General features: G+C 44.8%; 1 protein-coding gene across 6 annotated transcripts in view; it reads right to left on the bottom strand.

Moving 5' to 3' along the window:
* The window catches only part of PLCB4 (phospholipase C beta 4), a 305,420-nt gene that overhangs the window by 57,545 nt on the left and 231,370 nt on the right, over window positions 1-16,505 (bottom strand). For all 6 annotated transcript variants that reach the window (XM_083175639.1, XM_083175638.1, XM_083175634.1 and 3 more), the window contains exons 16-21: window positions 15,478-15,557; window positions 13,723-13,807; window positions 4,397-4,487; window positions 3,465-3,560; window positions 1,444-1,544; window positions 123-161 (exon numbers count right to left, since the gene is read on the bottom strand). In XM_083175639.1, the coding sequence (XP_083031765.1) occupies window positions 123-161; window positions 1,444-1,544; window positions 3,465-3,560; window positions 4,397-4,487; window positions 13,723-13,807; window positions 15,478-15,557 (492 nt within the window). The remainder of the gene's footprint in view (window positions 1-122; window positions 162-1,443; window positions 1,545-3,464; window positions 3,561-4,396; window positions 4,488-13,722; window positions 13,808-15,477; window positions 15,558-16,505) is intronic.

Genomic DNA, 16,505 nt, shown 5'->3' with positions numbered 1-16,505 from the left:
TTTATGAGTAGTACTGTAGCTGCCACTTGTATCTGCTTTCTTGCAGAAACTACAAACCGAAGACACCTAGATGTCCAGGCCGTTATTATACTTGTTCACAGAGTATTGGATATGATTGTCACCTTTTTGTTATTGTTTTCTGGCTCAGAATCTTCAACTACCTAAAGGAGGAAACACAACTGCTTTACCACTTTCATTAGGTATACTTATTTTTTATTATGTCTTTATAGAACAACAACAAAACAAATGCGAACATTGCACTAAACAGAGAAGGCCGGGTTTTGTAGCAAAGACGTGACGCGTGAAGATAGAACGTGCGCTACTAGCTGATATTCCTCTTTGTGACAGCGCATTTAATTCTTACACACACGCCACATGAAGCGTATGTCTCAGTGTACAAGGAAGGCGATGACCAGAGGGAGGGACAATAATGCTCCTTCTGCGGTGGGTGTACGGGCGCATTGGGGGTTCTGCGCGAAAAGCAGGCTAACCATCATAATACACCGGAGTGTGCTGCAAGGTGGTTTTATACAGTGGGAGATAATGATCTCTATGGGGTGGGCCATGAGACATTTTGTTTGTCCTGCAAGATAACATAATATTTACCAAGCACATCTGCCGACTTTTAACGCTTCCTCTGCGGGATTGTAAAGGCGTCACAGTGGTTCTTCCCAACGCATCACTGTATAATGGGGGGGGGGGGGGGGGGGTTGCAAACATTCTTGGAGATTAAGGAAGTATGCTACTGTAAGGTTACAGTGATAAATTCCCAATAAGGGAAGAGGCTACTGGAAAATGTACTGTATGCCGTTAGACCACGTCCCTGGTTTCGCCACTGTGGGGGCATGAGTAGACACTGTCCACATGCGCATAATATCTATTCACTGGTTACAGGGGGGGACTCCCAACACAGATTGAATAACCCCCTTGATCTGCTTATATTAGATATTGATGCAGTCTATACTATGGGCCGTATTCAATGTGGCCGGCGAGGGAGTTGAATGACGGGGATCACCAAAAACAAGCGATCCTCGCTGTTTAACCCCCGCGCTGGCCGCTCACCCTATTCTAGGTTCCGGGGAAATCCTCACTGTCACAGGACAGCTAGATCCCCCCAAACAGCGAGGCTCTCGGCTAATGCAGGGAGCCCGCTGCATTTAGCCGCGAGCCTGGCTGTTTTAGCGGCCGCATACGCCGTTTCCCCCTCGCTCCAAAAACCTAGCGAGGGGGAATCGGTGTGTGCAGGGGGGTCAGTTGAATACTGTGACAGCGAGCAGGCAGCACTGCTCGCTGTCACAGCTCGCAAAAAGCATTGACTATACCCCTATGACTGCCATCATTAAGAAGCAGCGACATATACCAATTAAACCAAAAACGTAATAGCACCCCACACACGCACGGACAGTCACTAATTTCACATTAACACAAGTACAAATGAATTACTTTTTTTGCAATGTTTGCTGTAACTTCTTTTTGGCTGAGGTCATCTGCTGAAATCTCACTCCCAAACTTGAATTCCGGATGGGCTTCCTCTTCTTGGTCAGCTAATATAAAAGTACACAGACAAAAACTGCTCAGAAAAAGGTCACATTTCATGAAGATTATTTAGAAAAAATGTGACTAAGAAGTAAATATATCTATAGTGATGGATTTTTCTGTTCATGCTGATGTATTATGGCAGATTCCCAAACTACACCTCTACAGTCAGTGGAGAATTATGATGGGTGCATTATACGGCCCCCTGAGTTCCAAGAGGCCCACACTGCACCCATTTTTTAAATACTTGCCCCTATGAAGGCAGCAGCGCTGGCGAAATGGCAGGAAAAATGGCAGCTGCACCATTTTTCTGGAGCCCTGCACATGTGCAGCAGAGTTTGAGCCCTTCTATCACTCAGACTCTATTGCTCTGTGCGGAACAGAGTAGGGGGCCCGGTCGGAGGAGGCTTCACATGGGCCTCCTCCTCTATTAAAGAGCTCCTGATTACAGTCTATGTTTTACGGATATCCATGCTTAGGTTCAGACGTTTAAATCAAACTGACTGAGATACTAACTGAGTCACATGTGCTTAAACATGGATATCCTTAAAACCTATAATGGTAGAGTTTAGGAAACTCTAATATACGGATTTACTCTCCCAGAATTATGCAATGACTCACAAGTTTGTATGAGTTACAGTATGCAGTATACTTGGAGATTAGTCAACACTCCTGGATCTAACCAATGACTCCTTTTACTCAGTGCCACGGATAGTGATTATTCCCGTCACTCCCCCGGACCTCCCTCTCACCGATCCCCAGGAAGGCAAAATAAACAAGACATGATTTATATTCCTTATAGCACTTTACTGTTGTCTAAAACAAGACTGGGTGTTCTCAGAGATACAAAGAGGCTTCGGGGATCCTGTTCATAGGCTTACACTCTATGTTTGCTCTAACACAGAAGCTAGAATGGCCAATGCTAGGAGGATTACAATAGGAAACGTTCCGTGGAGCTATTGTGAGTTAGATTATGTTGTCCTACCCTATTTACCCAATGAAAAGACATTTGTTGCATTGCAACTCTGGGTTTACGAGGGCTTGGACGTGTACTTGCGTTGTCTGCTATTTGCCTCCAGCCAAAGAGTTGCTGTGTCTGGGGAGCATATGAGTAAAGATGGCGATTCCTTTAATATCTGACAAAACATAAATATAAGGTTGGTCTACGTTATAACCAAGAAGTTTCTCCTAATCACTTCCCTGTAAGCCGGGCACTCTTCGCAGTTTGCTCACGTTATTCATGTTTTTGTTATTTTAGTGTATGTTTATAGTGTGCCTGTCTTGTCTCCCGGAGATGACAGATGACATCCCAATTCTTTGTATAGTCCTGTAGCCACCCAGAAGGGTAGGTCACTCCCCAGCATCTCACCCAATCCAGCTCAATTTCTACCACAATGGACCGGAAAGGGGGCACAATGACGTGATGCTCATAGAATCAGGTCACCGTGGCCCTTTCTTGCACGTACAAAAATAGTGGCATAGCGCCACAAAGGGGGGCGGACCTGCTCTCCATAGTGACCGGCTGCTCCTCCCTGCCTGCAACTCTCCACGAGGTATGGTTTATGTCTATCTCACTACAACACTGAAATAAGTTTTAGCAATACGTTTAAATAGTATATGGGACTCCTCCCAAAATATCAGGTAGTGTTATGACGGCCCAACAGTCAGGATTTTGGCTGTCAGTATACAGACATCGGAATCCCGACCACCGGTACTCCGTCAGGGGGGCGAGCACAAAGAAGCCTCTTGCTACGCTCGCCAAAGGTCCTCTATAGGGGTTGAGGATGAGGAAGACTAGCCCTGTCAGTTGGGATCCCGACTGTTGGGCATTTGAACCAATGTCGGTATAGTGACCACCCGGCACCCAAATATCAACAATATCAATAATATAAACAAAAGAAACCGAAAACAATTTCAGACATAAATACCGTTTTCTGTTTCTTCCTCAATGTCATCTTCAAGGATGCTGACCGGTGCCACCGTCTCTCCAGCCTCCATCATACTTTTTAAAGCCTCGAGCTGCTCTGTTGACATGGAAGACAATTATACAAGTATGTAGTAATACGGTAAATTAATCCTAGGAGTTTTTTTTCCAAAACTCTTAAAGTTTTATGAATCTAAATATTCAACTCATTGCATTAAACCCAAGAATTGTACAAGACAAGGAAACCTCACAGTCATACGTCAAAGTGCGTCTGACGCTTACAGCACACGAGCCAACACAGAGGTACTTTGTGATGTGACCCCACTGGTCACTAGTTAATTGATGGACTGGAATTTCATTAAAATTGCTGATATCCCTACAGGGTAAAAAAAAAATTCTAAGATTGGAGTTCTATTTCAGATGGGATGTTGCTATGGGCAACCAATCAGAATCTACTTCTTATTTATTTTGCAACTTCTAGAAGATAATAGGTAGTATATGATTATTTGTCCATAGCAACATCACATCTGAAATAAAACTCCCATCTTAGTAAATTTCCCCCATAGAATTTGATTGGTTGCTATTAGCAACATCCCATCTTCAATTTACCCCTGGGTACACCAGCAGGTTTAATATTAGGACATCAAATGGCCAAGGCAAGTTACTGGTTTACACCGAGTCTTCTTATATGACGGTATTTTTATATTGTTTATTTTTTCTATCTTTTTTAAATTTGAAAGTTTACCGTGATAATTGAAAATAAACTGTCTATTCATTACCTTTTATTGGATAAGAGATATAGGTAGCGCGGTGGGGACCACCGCGCTACCTATATCTGGTGGTCCCCATTTATAACATCATTTTGCCCTTTAAGGTTTTTGTGTCTGTGAAATAATGGACTAGATAAACAATGAGAGAAGGAAGCATTACACATACTCTTTTCCACTTCCGCTTTCAAACGCTTGTTTTTAATGAGTATTTTTCTTTTTAGGTCATTTGGAGAAGGCAAAGGTCTCCCAGGATCAAGCTGAAACAGAGGATCATAAAGAAGAAAATATAACACATTTGTAAATCATCTCTCATATCACTTATTCTTGTCCCCCCCAATTTGTCTGCTTCGTGCTTACACAGCTGCACACTCACATTCTGGTCTTGGAAGCAGACCCCAGAATCCGATCTCTGCCTACGTTTGTGGGATTGCGGAATTGCAAGTGAGACCTCAAATTACCTGGCTACCAAAATCTCCAGACCCCTTAATGTCTGCCCCTGTGTTTCTGCTGTTCAACACAGAGGTCTCCAGGATTGCCCTGGAGCAACAAGTTTATACCATATTTTATTAAGATATTTACATTCACCTGAACATAAAGCATTAGAGCCTAAAACATTTCATTTTATTCAGCAAAGAAGAAATGAAATGACTGCTTATAATCTCTTCTGAATTAAGCTGGTTTCTTCAATGTACAATCGGGATGAACACACACAGGAGTATATTCAGTTGATGACGGATCCATTCCAACGTTCTTTTGCCGGAATGGATCTGGCATCCATCATTCAATCAGCGGCTAAATTCGGATGTCAGATTTGGCCACTGATTGATGCTCACCCGGCCTGTGCGGGGACCAGGTGAGTGCAGCGACGGGTGGCGGCAGGAGGAAGCGTGAGGCTGGACAGGGCCGGGCACAGGTGAGTGCGGCGGGCCGGGTACGGGCAGCGACGGAAGGTGGCCAGAGGGTAAGGGAAGTGGTGGACGGCGCCGTGTAAGTTGCTGCTCACCCGGCGCCGTCCTCTCTGACTCAATCCAGCATGTTTTCATGTCGGACGGAGTTTTCCAGAAACATGGCCAAAACCTATTGGTTTTGCCTGAATTTCCGGCAAAAGCAGGTGGATTAGCGGCTATTCCACCGGGTTTTCGGCAGGTCGGAACATGTCTACCTGCCAAATAAAACAGCTAGGATTGAACAGATTAGAAGCCCTTCCGATCTATTCATGTCGCAAACTGCCGTCTCTTCGGCAAGAGAGCAGTTTCGACATCAATTGAATATATACCAAAGTTCCAACTGAAATCGAAGTCGAGATCTAGAATATTGACTGAAACTCGACTTCTTGATATGTTCTACAGCAGTGTGTCGGCGTTCAATGCTCTTCCAACCATTTATGAAACGTTACATATATGTCATTAAAATACACTAAACTGCATGGTGATTGTTTTTCTTTTGGGGTAATCATTATTAATGACTTGTTACCAGCCCATCTAAATGACAGAACAACATAACAGTAATTTCAGCGCCGTCGGCATTCTGGCATCATGTGAAATGCTCTGTCATGCGCCATCTAGTGGCAGCCCGTGTGCAAAGAACTATAATCCCCCCGCCCCCCATAGAGGTGAGGAGCAGCTTTAGCCTTTTTGTAATATAGGATTTGCTGTGCTAAATAAATAAGGTGTTCTGATCCTTAAAAAAAATAATGAGAGGTCATAAATAGGCAAAAGAACAAATACAGCGGGTGTGGCCAATGGGATACTGTGCCATATAGTGTAAGGACTCAGCAACACAAGTAGAAAGCGGGTGATGTCACGCCACAGGCATACCCCCCAAAAGTCCAGGTTTCTAAAAGTCAGATTTTTCCTAAGAGACCAATGTGTGTGGTTGATCAGATTGAGGGGAGTGTCCAGGACATCATCAGGTGTGTGGTGAGGTTGCTCATGGGCTGGGCAAATAAGGGCATGGTCAATTTTGTCCCACTTCTTTTTATCAAGGAGTGTTGGGAGGTATGCTCAGCTACCAGCAAAAAATGAACTCCAGTGCAGTGCTCAATTCCCCAAATCTCCAAGGCTATGCTGGACACATGATGCATATGGCTAAATTGGCACTAGCATTGTAGCAGCATTAATGTGAGTCTGTAACAACCACAAAAAAAACTCAACAAATACAGCGCAACCAGACAGCAATGTAGAAAATGTAAACCTTTTAGTTTTTTTACATTACAGGATATGCACAAAAAAAGTATAACCTCTCTTATAACTGGGGAGATGGGGAGAGTGGGTAAAAAAAAGCCACTTAGGAGGGTCGGAGGTAGGACCTGCATGCTGAGGACCGTGCATCGGAACCAATGGGACATCACGCGCATCCGATGTGGGCCCAATCCGTCGGAAATGGGTCAAATCGGCCCATGGCTGTAGTGTATGGGGGCCTTAAGTGTAATTGAGGATTTGATTTTGTGCCCCCAGTTTATTATGCTGACATGGGGAGAGATTTATCAAAGTTTGGAGAGAAATAAAGTGGAGGGATATAAAAGAACTAACCAATCAGCTTCTATAGATGGCGCTGCTCTCTTCCAGCAGGAGCCTGGCGGTCAGATCGCCAACCGCCGGAAGCGGAGACACGTGAACGAGACGCACACGCGTCCCCTTCCAACGGATTTCCCCATGGTATGCCATGTCTGTGTCTCTAGACTACAAAACATAATAATTATAATATATATTAAGTTTCCTTACATACAGTATAATTGTAGAAATACTGTAGGCAGTATATACTTGACTGGCTCTTCCCCTGGCCCCAAAAAATGGACCCTTGGGAAAGGGAACCCTTTATTTAGGTAACAGGATGGGGAACCCTGGTGCCATTTTGAAATATCGCTATAATCTGGTTCATTTGTGCATAGCCTGTAATAAAAATGAATTTCCACATTGTGGTCCAGATGGTTTGTTTCCATGCATTTTCACTGAGCATTTTATTTCTCTTTCGTCCAGTCCGGTGACACAGCTAACCTTGGGATGTAGAGGGGTCCGCCAGGAGCCAGGCACCTATGCTTCAAAACTTTGGGAGCAGGCTCCTCCCTTCTGCATCCCATCATGCCTCAGTTTCGTTTAGGTGCCCACAGGAGTGGGTGCAATGCTGAGTGGCTGCGCGCAGCCACACTTTTATTCTTTGGTTTTTTAGTTAGGTTTTATTATTTTCTTAACTTATAGTGCAGGTTTTGCCAGCATAGGACTTCTGCAGAAGTCATTACATGCTGAGAGCGCAGCAGGACACAGACAGAAGCGCGTCCTGTCAGTGTCCTGTGTGCGGAGAGGTACATTCAGGGAGAATGTGCGCTCTGCACAGCGCTGAGCTCCGCTCAGACGGAGACTGGTCCTGGGCCACGGGGGACCCCATCCAGCGCCTTGCTAGAAGGGGATCTTGGGGAAGGGTCCTCCAGCGATGGCGGACGCCATCTTTAACGGTTTGGGAGCTGAAATCCCCCAGGGGAGTTGAAGCTCCTTACAGGACGCCCAGCGTTTCTGGGCAACTCCAAGTAATCCCTAGAGGGGGAGTTACTGGAGATAGAGAGAGACAAGGTGGGTGCGTCCGAGGAGGATTTGGCGCCAAAAGCGCGACTTCCCTCAGGGTTTGGAAGATTGGACTCTTCCACTCGTTTCTGGCGCCATTACTCTGTGCTTGCTGCGGAGCGGAGAAAGACAGAGCCTGCTTGGAAGTCTCTCTGGTGAACGCTTCCTCCACTGTATCGCTAAGCAACAGGAAGACAGATAAGTACACTTGGTGCATTGCTCTGTGACTTTGCCTGAACGTTGTGCAGTGTTTAATACTTTATATTATCATGGCGGACGAAGGCAGTTCTGTTGCTGGGGAGGGAGCGCTTGAGATGTTTTATCATTGCAAAAAATGTAATGTTAATATGTCGGTTGAACAGTTGGACCAGGGGGAATTATGCCCTTCCTGTGAAGCTGTCCCCTGTGGAACTCGCACTACTAGTCCCAGGGAGGCTGAGCCGGCCTGGGCTGTGGCTTTGGGACAGTCTGTGAAAGCTTTAGCAGAGGCATTAAACAGGCAAAGGGGATCGTTGGTGGGATCACCAGGTCCCATTCCCTCATCTCAGGGATCTCTTCCCCTTTCACAGGGAGACCCCATATTGCTGCAGACTATGCAGGATACTGCTCAGGGGGTACATAAAATGTCTTCCCTTTTGGAGCAATTCACGAAGGTTTCTGATGAATTTATGCTGCGGCAGAGTTCCACAGTGGTTCCTCCTGTATATGCTGATGATGATGTGGAGGAAGAGGATTTAACATGGTCACAGGGGGAGGAAGCAGATTTCTCAGCCTCTGGTATTGAGGACCTCATTTGGGCCGTCAAACAGGCATTGGATTTACCTGTAGAAGAAAAGTCTTCTGCACAGTGTGTGTTTAAGCGGAGTAAAAAGGATCCAGTGTCTTTCCCATCTGATGAGGGCATGGTGGCTCTGCTGGGTGAGGCTGGCAAAGTCCCAGACAAGAGGTTATTAATGGCCAAAAAATATGCAAACATGTATCCCATGCCGGAAAATCATGTTAAGGTGTGGGAGAAAGTTCCTTTGGTGAACTCCTCTGTGGCCAGATTGTCAAAAGCCACGGCACTGCCAGTGCAGGGTGGCGCGGCTTTTAAGGACCCGGTTGACAAAAAGGTAGAAGGTTGTTTAAAGGCAGTTTTTGAGGGAGTGGGTTTCACTATGAGGCCCATCATTGCCTCGGCTTGGGTGGCTAAGGCCATGATCAAGTGGACTGAGTCTTTAGAGAGTCATCTGCAGCATGATGCAGAAGCTTTGGCCATGGTGGAAAAGTTAAGGTGTGCCGCAGAGTACATTGGTGAGGCCAGCGAGGAGGGCGCCAAGATGGCGTCAAAAGTCTCGGTCACGTCTGTCACGGCCAGAAGGGCTCTCTGGCTAAAGGCTTGGGACGCAGATAGTGAGTCCAAGAAGTCCTTAGAGAATATCCCCTTTAAAGGGGAGTTGTTGTTTGGCTCTGAATTGGAGGAGATAATCAAACAGGCAACGGGTGGTAAGAGCACTTTTCTTCCCACTACTTCAAAGTCTACTGGGTCGAAATTTGGAGTGTTCAAGCAGTCCTTTCGTTCCACCTTTAGGGGGGGAGCATCTGGCAGAGGTCAATCAGGCCGGGGAAGATTTCAGGCCGGCAGAGGTAGGACGTCCAAGTCCAGGTTTGGCGCCTTTAATAAGAAGCACATTGCCAAGGGGGAGGACAAACCCTCGGCATGACGGGGCGGCGACTCCCTGTTCTGGAATCAGGGTAGGGGGTCGACTCCTGCAATTTCAGGACAGTTGGAGGGTAGCCACGGAGGATCCGTGGGTGCTTTCAATTGTTTCAGAAGGATATCAGATAAAGCTAAGGGGACCGCCCCCTCGCAGGTTCCTTCCAACGCCCTTACCAAAAACAGCCTCCCTCAGAGCTTCTCTTTTGGCAGCAGCCATATCTCTAGAGGAGAAGGGGGTGGTCATTCCAGTGCCCCTAGGGGAGAGAAGAAAAGGGTTTTACTCAATACTCTTTTTGGTTCCCAAGCCAGACGGGTCTTTCAGACCCATTCTAAACTTAAAATCTTTGAATGCTCATCTCTGGGTGGATCACTTTCGCATGGAATCTCTACGGTCAGTGCTGCTGAGTATAGAACCAGGGGAGTTTTTAGCATCAGTAGACATTCAAGATGCCTATCTCCATGTTCCCATTCACAGGGAATTCCAGTCCTTGCTAAGATTTGCAATAGGAGAGAAGCATTGGCAATTCCAGGCACTTCCCTTTGGACTAGCCACAGCTCCGAGAGTATTCACCAAAGTGATGTCCATTATGGCGGCAGTTCTCAGGTTGGGGGGGATAACTGTTATCCCTTACCTGGACGATTTGCTTTTCAAAGCGGAATCGGCAGAGAAGTTGATGATCCACCTGGAGAGAGCGACACAGTTTTTAAGAGATCAGGGTTGGATTTTAAATTTACCCAAGTCCCACTTGACACCAACGCAGACTCTGAAATTTTTGGGGGTGATCATAGACACACATCTTCACAGGGTGTTTCTCCCAGAATCCAAATCGATGGAAATTCGACTGATGGTCTTGGAAATTCTACAAGCCCCGGCACCATCAGTGTGGCAGGGAGTCAGACTACTAGGAAAGATGGTGGCGACCTTCGAAACCTTGCAGTATGCCAGGTTCCACTCCGGAATTTTTCAATGGAACATCCTGGCTTGTTGGTCAGGAGATGCCAAAAGGATGAAATTGGAGATTCTTTACCTGTCCACGGAGTCCAGGAGGTCTCTCTTGTGGTGGACAGATGTGGAGAATTTACAAATGGGAAAGTCTCTCAGGTCTTGGGATTGGCTGGTCATTACGACCGACGCCAGTCTGAAGGGCTGGGGGGCAGTGACCCTTCATCTGAGACTGCAGGGGCTTTGGTCAGTAGAGGAGACAAAATTACCCATAAACATTCTAGAACTGAGGGCAGTACTGAATGCCTTACTACAGGCGGAGACGTATCTCAGAGGGTCTCCACTGAAAGTTCAGTCGGACAATGCCACGACGGTGGCCTATTTGAACCATCAAGGCGGGACTCGCAGCAAGATGGCTATGGCAGAGGTATCCAAAATCTTCAGCTGGGCGGAGATCAATGTTCCAGCATTATCGGCCATTTTTATACCGGGAGTCAAAAATGTGGAGGCGGATTACCTCAGCAGAGAATCCCTACAGGAGGGAGAGTGGTCTCTCCATCGAGAAGTCTTTCAAGAGATTGTCAGTCGTTGGGGTCTCCCAGACATAGACCTTATGGCAACGAGATCGAACCGTCAGCTTCAGACGTTTTGCTCCCGAGTAAGGGATTCGACTGCATGGGCGGTGGACGCCATGACAGTGCCGTGGGAGTTCCAGATGGTGTACATTTTTCCTCCCTTGCCCATGTTACCGAGGGTATTGAGGAAGATAAGGGACCAAAAGGTACAAGCAATTCTGATTGCTCCAGACTGGCCCAGGAGGTCTTGGTACTCCAATGTACTAAGGTTGTCCAAGGAGTCATGGAAACTTCCTCTACGCCAGGACCTGTTGTTACAAGGGCCGTTCCTTCACGAGGACCCAGCTCGTCTAAGTTTGACGGCGTGGCTTATGAAACCGCCTTACTGAAGAAAAAGGGGTTTTCGGATGAGGTTATTCAGACCATGTTGAGGGCCCGCAAGCCAGTGTCTGCGGCTAACTACCATAGGGTCTGGAAAATCTACATTAGATGGTGTGAGAGACAGAAGCTGCACACTTCCAGATTCAGTTTGTCTAGACTATTGAATTTCTTGCAGGATGGCTTTTCTTCAGGCCTTAGTCTGCAATCGTTAAAGGTACAACTATCGGCCTTATCTATATTTTTTCAAAAAAGGGTAGCCTTGTTGCCGGAGGTTCAGACGTTTTTACAAGGAGTTGCTAGACTCAAACCACCTTATAAGCAGCCAGTGGCACCTTGGGATCTGTCCTTGGTTCTATCCATGCTACAGAATCCTCCTTTTGAACCACTTAGATCTGCAGAATTGAAGTATGTGACATGGAAACTTACTTTTTTATTGGCTATTGCATCAGCCAGACGTGTGTCAGAATTGGGTGCTTTATCATGTAAATCACCATTCTTAATATTTCATGATGACAGGGCTGTGTTACGCACAGTTCCTAAATTCCTACCTAAAGTAGTGACGTCTTTTCATTTGAACCAGGAAATTGTACTTCCAGTTTTTGTTCCCCCAGAAGGGGTTAAAAATAGGGACAGAATGAAAAGGTTGGATGTTGTCCGCGCCTTGCGGATATACATAGAGAGGGTAAAGGACTTTCGCAAGTCAGAATTGCTCTTGGTGCTATATGATGTGCATAAAATTGGGTGGCCTGCTTCCAAGCAGACCATTGCACGTTGGTTAAGATCTACCATTGCCTTTGCCTACTGTAAAGCGGGTAGACCTGTTCCATCTCGTATTAATGCACACACTACCAGGTCGGTTGCTTCTTCCTGGGCGGTGCGCCATGGGGCTACAGCGGAGCAGTTGTGTAGGGCTGCCACCTGGTCCTCTGTTCATACCTTTACCAAATTTTACAGGTTCCATGAGTTCGCGTCGGAGGACGCTTCATTCGGACGGGCAGTGATGAGATCTGCTAGTCTGAGCGTACCCTCCCAAAGGACCGGCTCGTGAACGTCCCAAGGTTAGCTGTGTCACCGGACTGGACGAAAGAGAAAAGGGGATTTTTGTAAGAACTTACCGTTCGAACCCCTTTCTCTGAGTCCAGTCCGGTGACACAGCGATCCCTCCCTTACGCTCAGTTAAGTGTACCGTTCATGTGTTGCCATGTTATGGTTAATGTTATGTTGCCTTGAAAGATATATGCATATATATATATATATAAAAGATGTTCAGGCATTGTTCTGAGTTATGTATCCTAGTGTGCTTTTGAAGTCGAACTGAGGCATGATGGGATGCAGAAGGGAGGAGCCTGCTCCCAAAGTTTTGAAGCATAGGTGCCTGGCTCCTGGCGGACCCCTCTACATCCCAAGGTTAGCTGTGTCACCGGACTGGACTCAGAGAAAGGGGTTCGAACGGTAAGTTCTTACAAAAATCCCCTTTTTTGGATACTAGAATATGACCTGTGCTACAGACCATGACAATATCTGAGTACAAGCCCTTGAGGTTACTACTGTATATTGCGTATAAGACAGTTTTCTAGGTTACGCATGAAAAAATTTTTAGATATATTTTTTTTTATATAGAAAATATTCCTGCTGAATAAAAACATAGCATGGGATTTTTATGTCGCTCGGAAACACAAGACGCTCATTCCCATTTTTCCAAGATCGATAGCAATTTGCATCATGTCTGTGCTTATGCCTTATCATTTCCACAAAAACGTGTCTGTGCAACAACGGTGCGTAGATTATGACAAACATATCTTTGAAGAGAAAAGGGCAGGACTGAAACATCAATGGTTGAATGTCAAACACCGAAGGCACCACTCGTCCTACTTCTGGCCCCTTAAGTGTGTTTGCCACTGCGGACTTTAGAGTGGAGTAAATCATGCTTTTAAGTCTTACAGACTTGACACCAATATGTCAAGAAAAGACCTTCATGTAACAAATTTGAGAAAATACTAAGGGAGAGATTTATCAAACTTCTTACAGCATGCAGTACAGAAAACCAAAATGTTCACATTCAGTATAGTTTGACACTTCAAAGCCACTGCATATTGTAATATGTTTTTGTGTCACTTGGTGGCAGTATAGCTCAAGATTTTTACTTCAGGAGTAGTGCACTGTGCATGCTTGACTTTGCCTCGCTTGTTGAACACCGTGACATATTCCTGTGGGAATGAACAATATTTCTCAGCTTCAAACTCTGCGAGTTCTACAATGACGTGAACGACAGTACAAAGAAAATAACAAATCTTTTTTTACCTCATCGGTATAACCGAAAACAAACGGAATACATACCGGATGCGACTCAATGGGTTGCTTCAAAAGGAGATCCCCAAATATATCTTCGCAGTATTTGGACATCTTGTATTGTTGGTATTTACTAAAATACAAGGTTTAACATGTATCATGTCTTTTAAGCAGAGAAATGTCAATTCTTACATATTATAAAAGCGCTTATATAATGTTCATGCTTAGAAATATAGAAAATGTGAAGACAAATGTTCTTCTTTTTCTGTGATGTCATTATTCTGCTTTACACAGTGCAGCGGGAACCCATTGGCTGGAAGTAGCCAGCACAAAGGCTCCTCGGTGGCCGCCCACACATATGCAGCAGCGCCGCAGCCGTCGGGTCCGACTGCCGCATGATGCGGTTGCACAGGACGGCGGGACGACCAGATTCTAAGGTGATCACATACATTACAATGCCACGCTGTATCCCCCTTGAAATTCCGTTCTGCAGGATACGGTCACAACGCTGTATATGACCCCACACAGCCTCCTTGTGGTCAAGCAGGTCCCGCTTAACGTGACCCACTTGGTCAATAAGTGTGGCCTCAACCTTTATATTCATTAAGAGGACGACTTAGAATCTAAATGACATTAACGCAAACGTATTTCATGGTGCATTTGGCAGCATGGTTTTGCTAGCGACATTCACCGATTGAGCTACATGTAGAGGTGGCGGGGACTAACGAGCTGCAGGAGTACGCATCACTAGCGGTGTAGTGAGTACACATTAGGGCGATTTGAACGATTTGTCCTAACGACTCGTCGTTATGGGGTAAATCGCTGAAACTGTCGTCTAGTGTGTACCCGGCTTAAGTTTCGAGAACAGGCTTTAGTTGTACACTCTTACATAAATATATACAGTAGAACATTAAATCTCTGTGCAGTCAGCGCTTTACAAACATTCTTGTCATAATGTAAAGAAAGGGTTATTCTCAGTAAGAGCATTAAAGCTGTGATATACTACCATACAGAAAGGCTTTAACCCTTTATGTCCCAACATCTCTGAGAGAGATGTGCAAAATATCCGCTAAAAATGCCAGCGTCGCTCACACTTGTTATATATATTCAAATTCAAAAATGTTATATATATAAAAAAAAAAGATTATATTTCCTATATAAGGTAAACATTACATAGTGATGAATAAAAGATTTTGCTTGCCAATTTTCACACCTATTTTGACAAATTCACTTGGCACTCAAAGGGTGACATTTAATAGGATGGCAGATTCAGAAAGTGAGATATTTGTTAAGAAATCTCCAGGTTTTTTTAAAGCGGTAATCATTTACACTGCAAAATCAAACTGGTTTTGCAGTGTAAATGATTGCCGCTTTAAAAAACCCCTGGAGATTTCTTACCAAATCTCTCACTTTCTGAATCTCTCATCCTATTAAATAATTGACAGGATATAATGTATGCTCACAGTGTATTTACAAATGTAATTTTAGGACCATGGAGGGTTTTTTTTTCTTCATTTGAAAAATCTAATTTTTATGTTTATTTTCCTAAAAAAACTGAATGGGAAATAGTAGTGAATATTTTTTGTAACTAAAAATAAGCATATACTGCACAGTAAGAAAGTACATAATATATAAAAGAAATAGTACAGTATAGCCATACTGTATGCCATATATATATATATATATATATATATATATATATATATATATATATATATATATATATATATATATATATATATATATATATATATATATATATATATATATATATATATAAAAATAGAAGTTAATTAGAAGTACCTGCAGTGATTCTCAAATGACAGGATTACAGGATATTCTGATGTGACAAACGCAGTGTCCTTGATAGCTTGTATTACATCCTTCAGAAATGGGCAGAAAAAGAGCATTAATGATTTTCTAATAACAAAATGACTGATACATATAAGGAGATTAAGACATTTGGCCGCCCAGTTACTAAAGGCAGTGGGAGGCGCCTGCGCAATGGTCAACCTCCCCTGCCCGGGTCAAAAAGTGCTGTTACCTGGGCTTTACCTGTAAAAACCCTGCTCAAATCCCCGGTAAAAATCTCAGGTCACTAGACCCGTGATTTTTACTTTGTCACTATCGCCGCTGACAAAAATCCCGGGTTGGTGCACGTTCACGTGCAAAAACCCAAGAAGTCGGTATAAATGCGGTATAAGTGCAATGCCAGTAAATACTGTATTTGCCTGTGATTTACTAAACAGAAATGAAAGTATTAAAATGCAATGAAATTCCACTTTACATACAACATGTGGGCAGTTTCCCAGAAAAGCAGCTATCCCCGCAACCCCTAACCTAATCCTGACTGCTGACCTTAGTTTTGTAGACCCTATGACCCTTACCCTTTTATTCTGTAGGCCAAGTGTGACTTGCCTGCCTCTGAGAATTGTAGCATTTTGTACAAGGAGGGTTCAGCTGCGAGGCCTGTACCAGACATTTGTCCCCTTTGAGGACATATGGCCGGCCATTTTGCACTAGGCACTTTCTCTCTCAAGGAGATATAAACATGTACTCTGCTGCCGCGAATACACTAGAGACTGGTAACTACAGCTGGAATTGTGGAATGGTGCTTGGAACAGAATACTAGTTAGTCTGTGACTGGGACACTGTTCAAGGTTCTGTTGCTACAGACGTTTCCAGGGGTTCTGGGTAGCTGCTGGTGCTTTAACAGAGCGGTGGGCTCCAAATTGCATATTTGGTTGGACTGTAGTCTCCATCACCTCTTCTGGGACCAGGTGATATCTATTTCCTAGTCGATTGTGGGCGAGGAGACCCACGCTGATCCC

Source organism: Crinia signifera, chromosome 3 (assembly GCF_055691185.1).
Source record: "Crinia signifera chromosome 3, ASM5569118v1, whole genome shotgun sequence".
Taxonomy (NCBI): domain Eukaryota; kingdom Metazoa; phylum Chordata; class Amphibia; order Anura; family Myobatrachidae; genus Crinia; species Crinia signifera.
The sequence above is the reverse complement of the archived record's forward strand: the minus strand, read 5'-3'. Positions and strand labels throughout refer to the sequence as shown.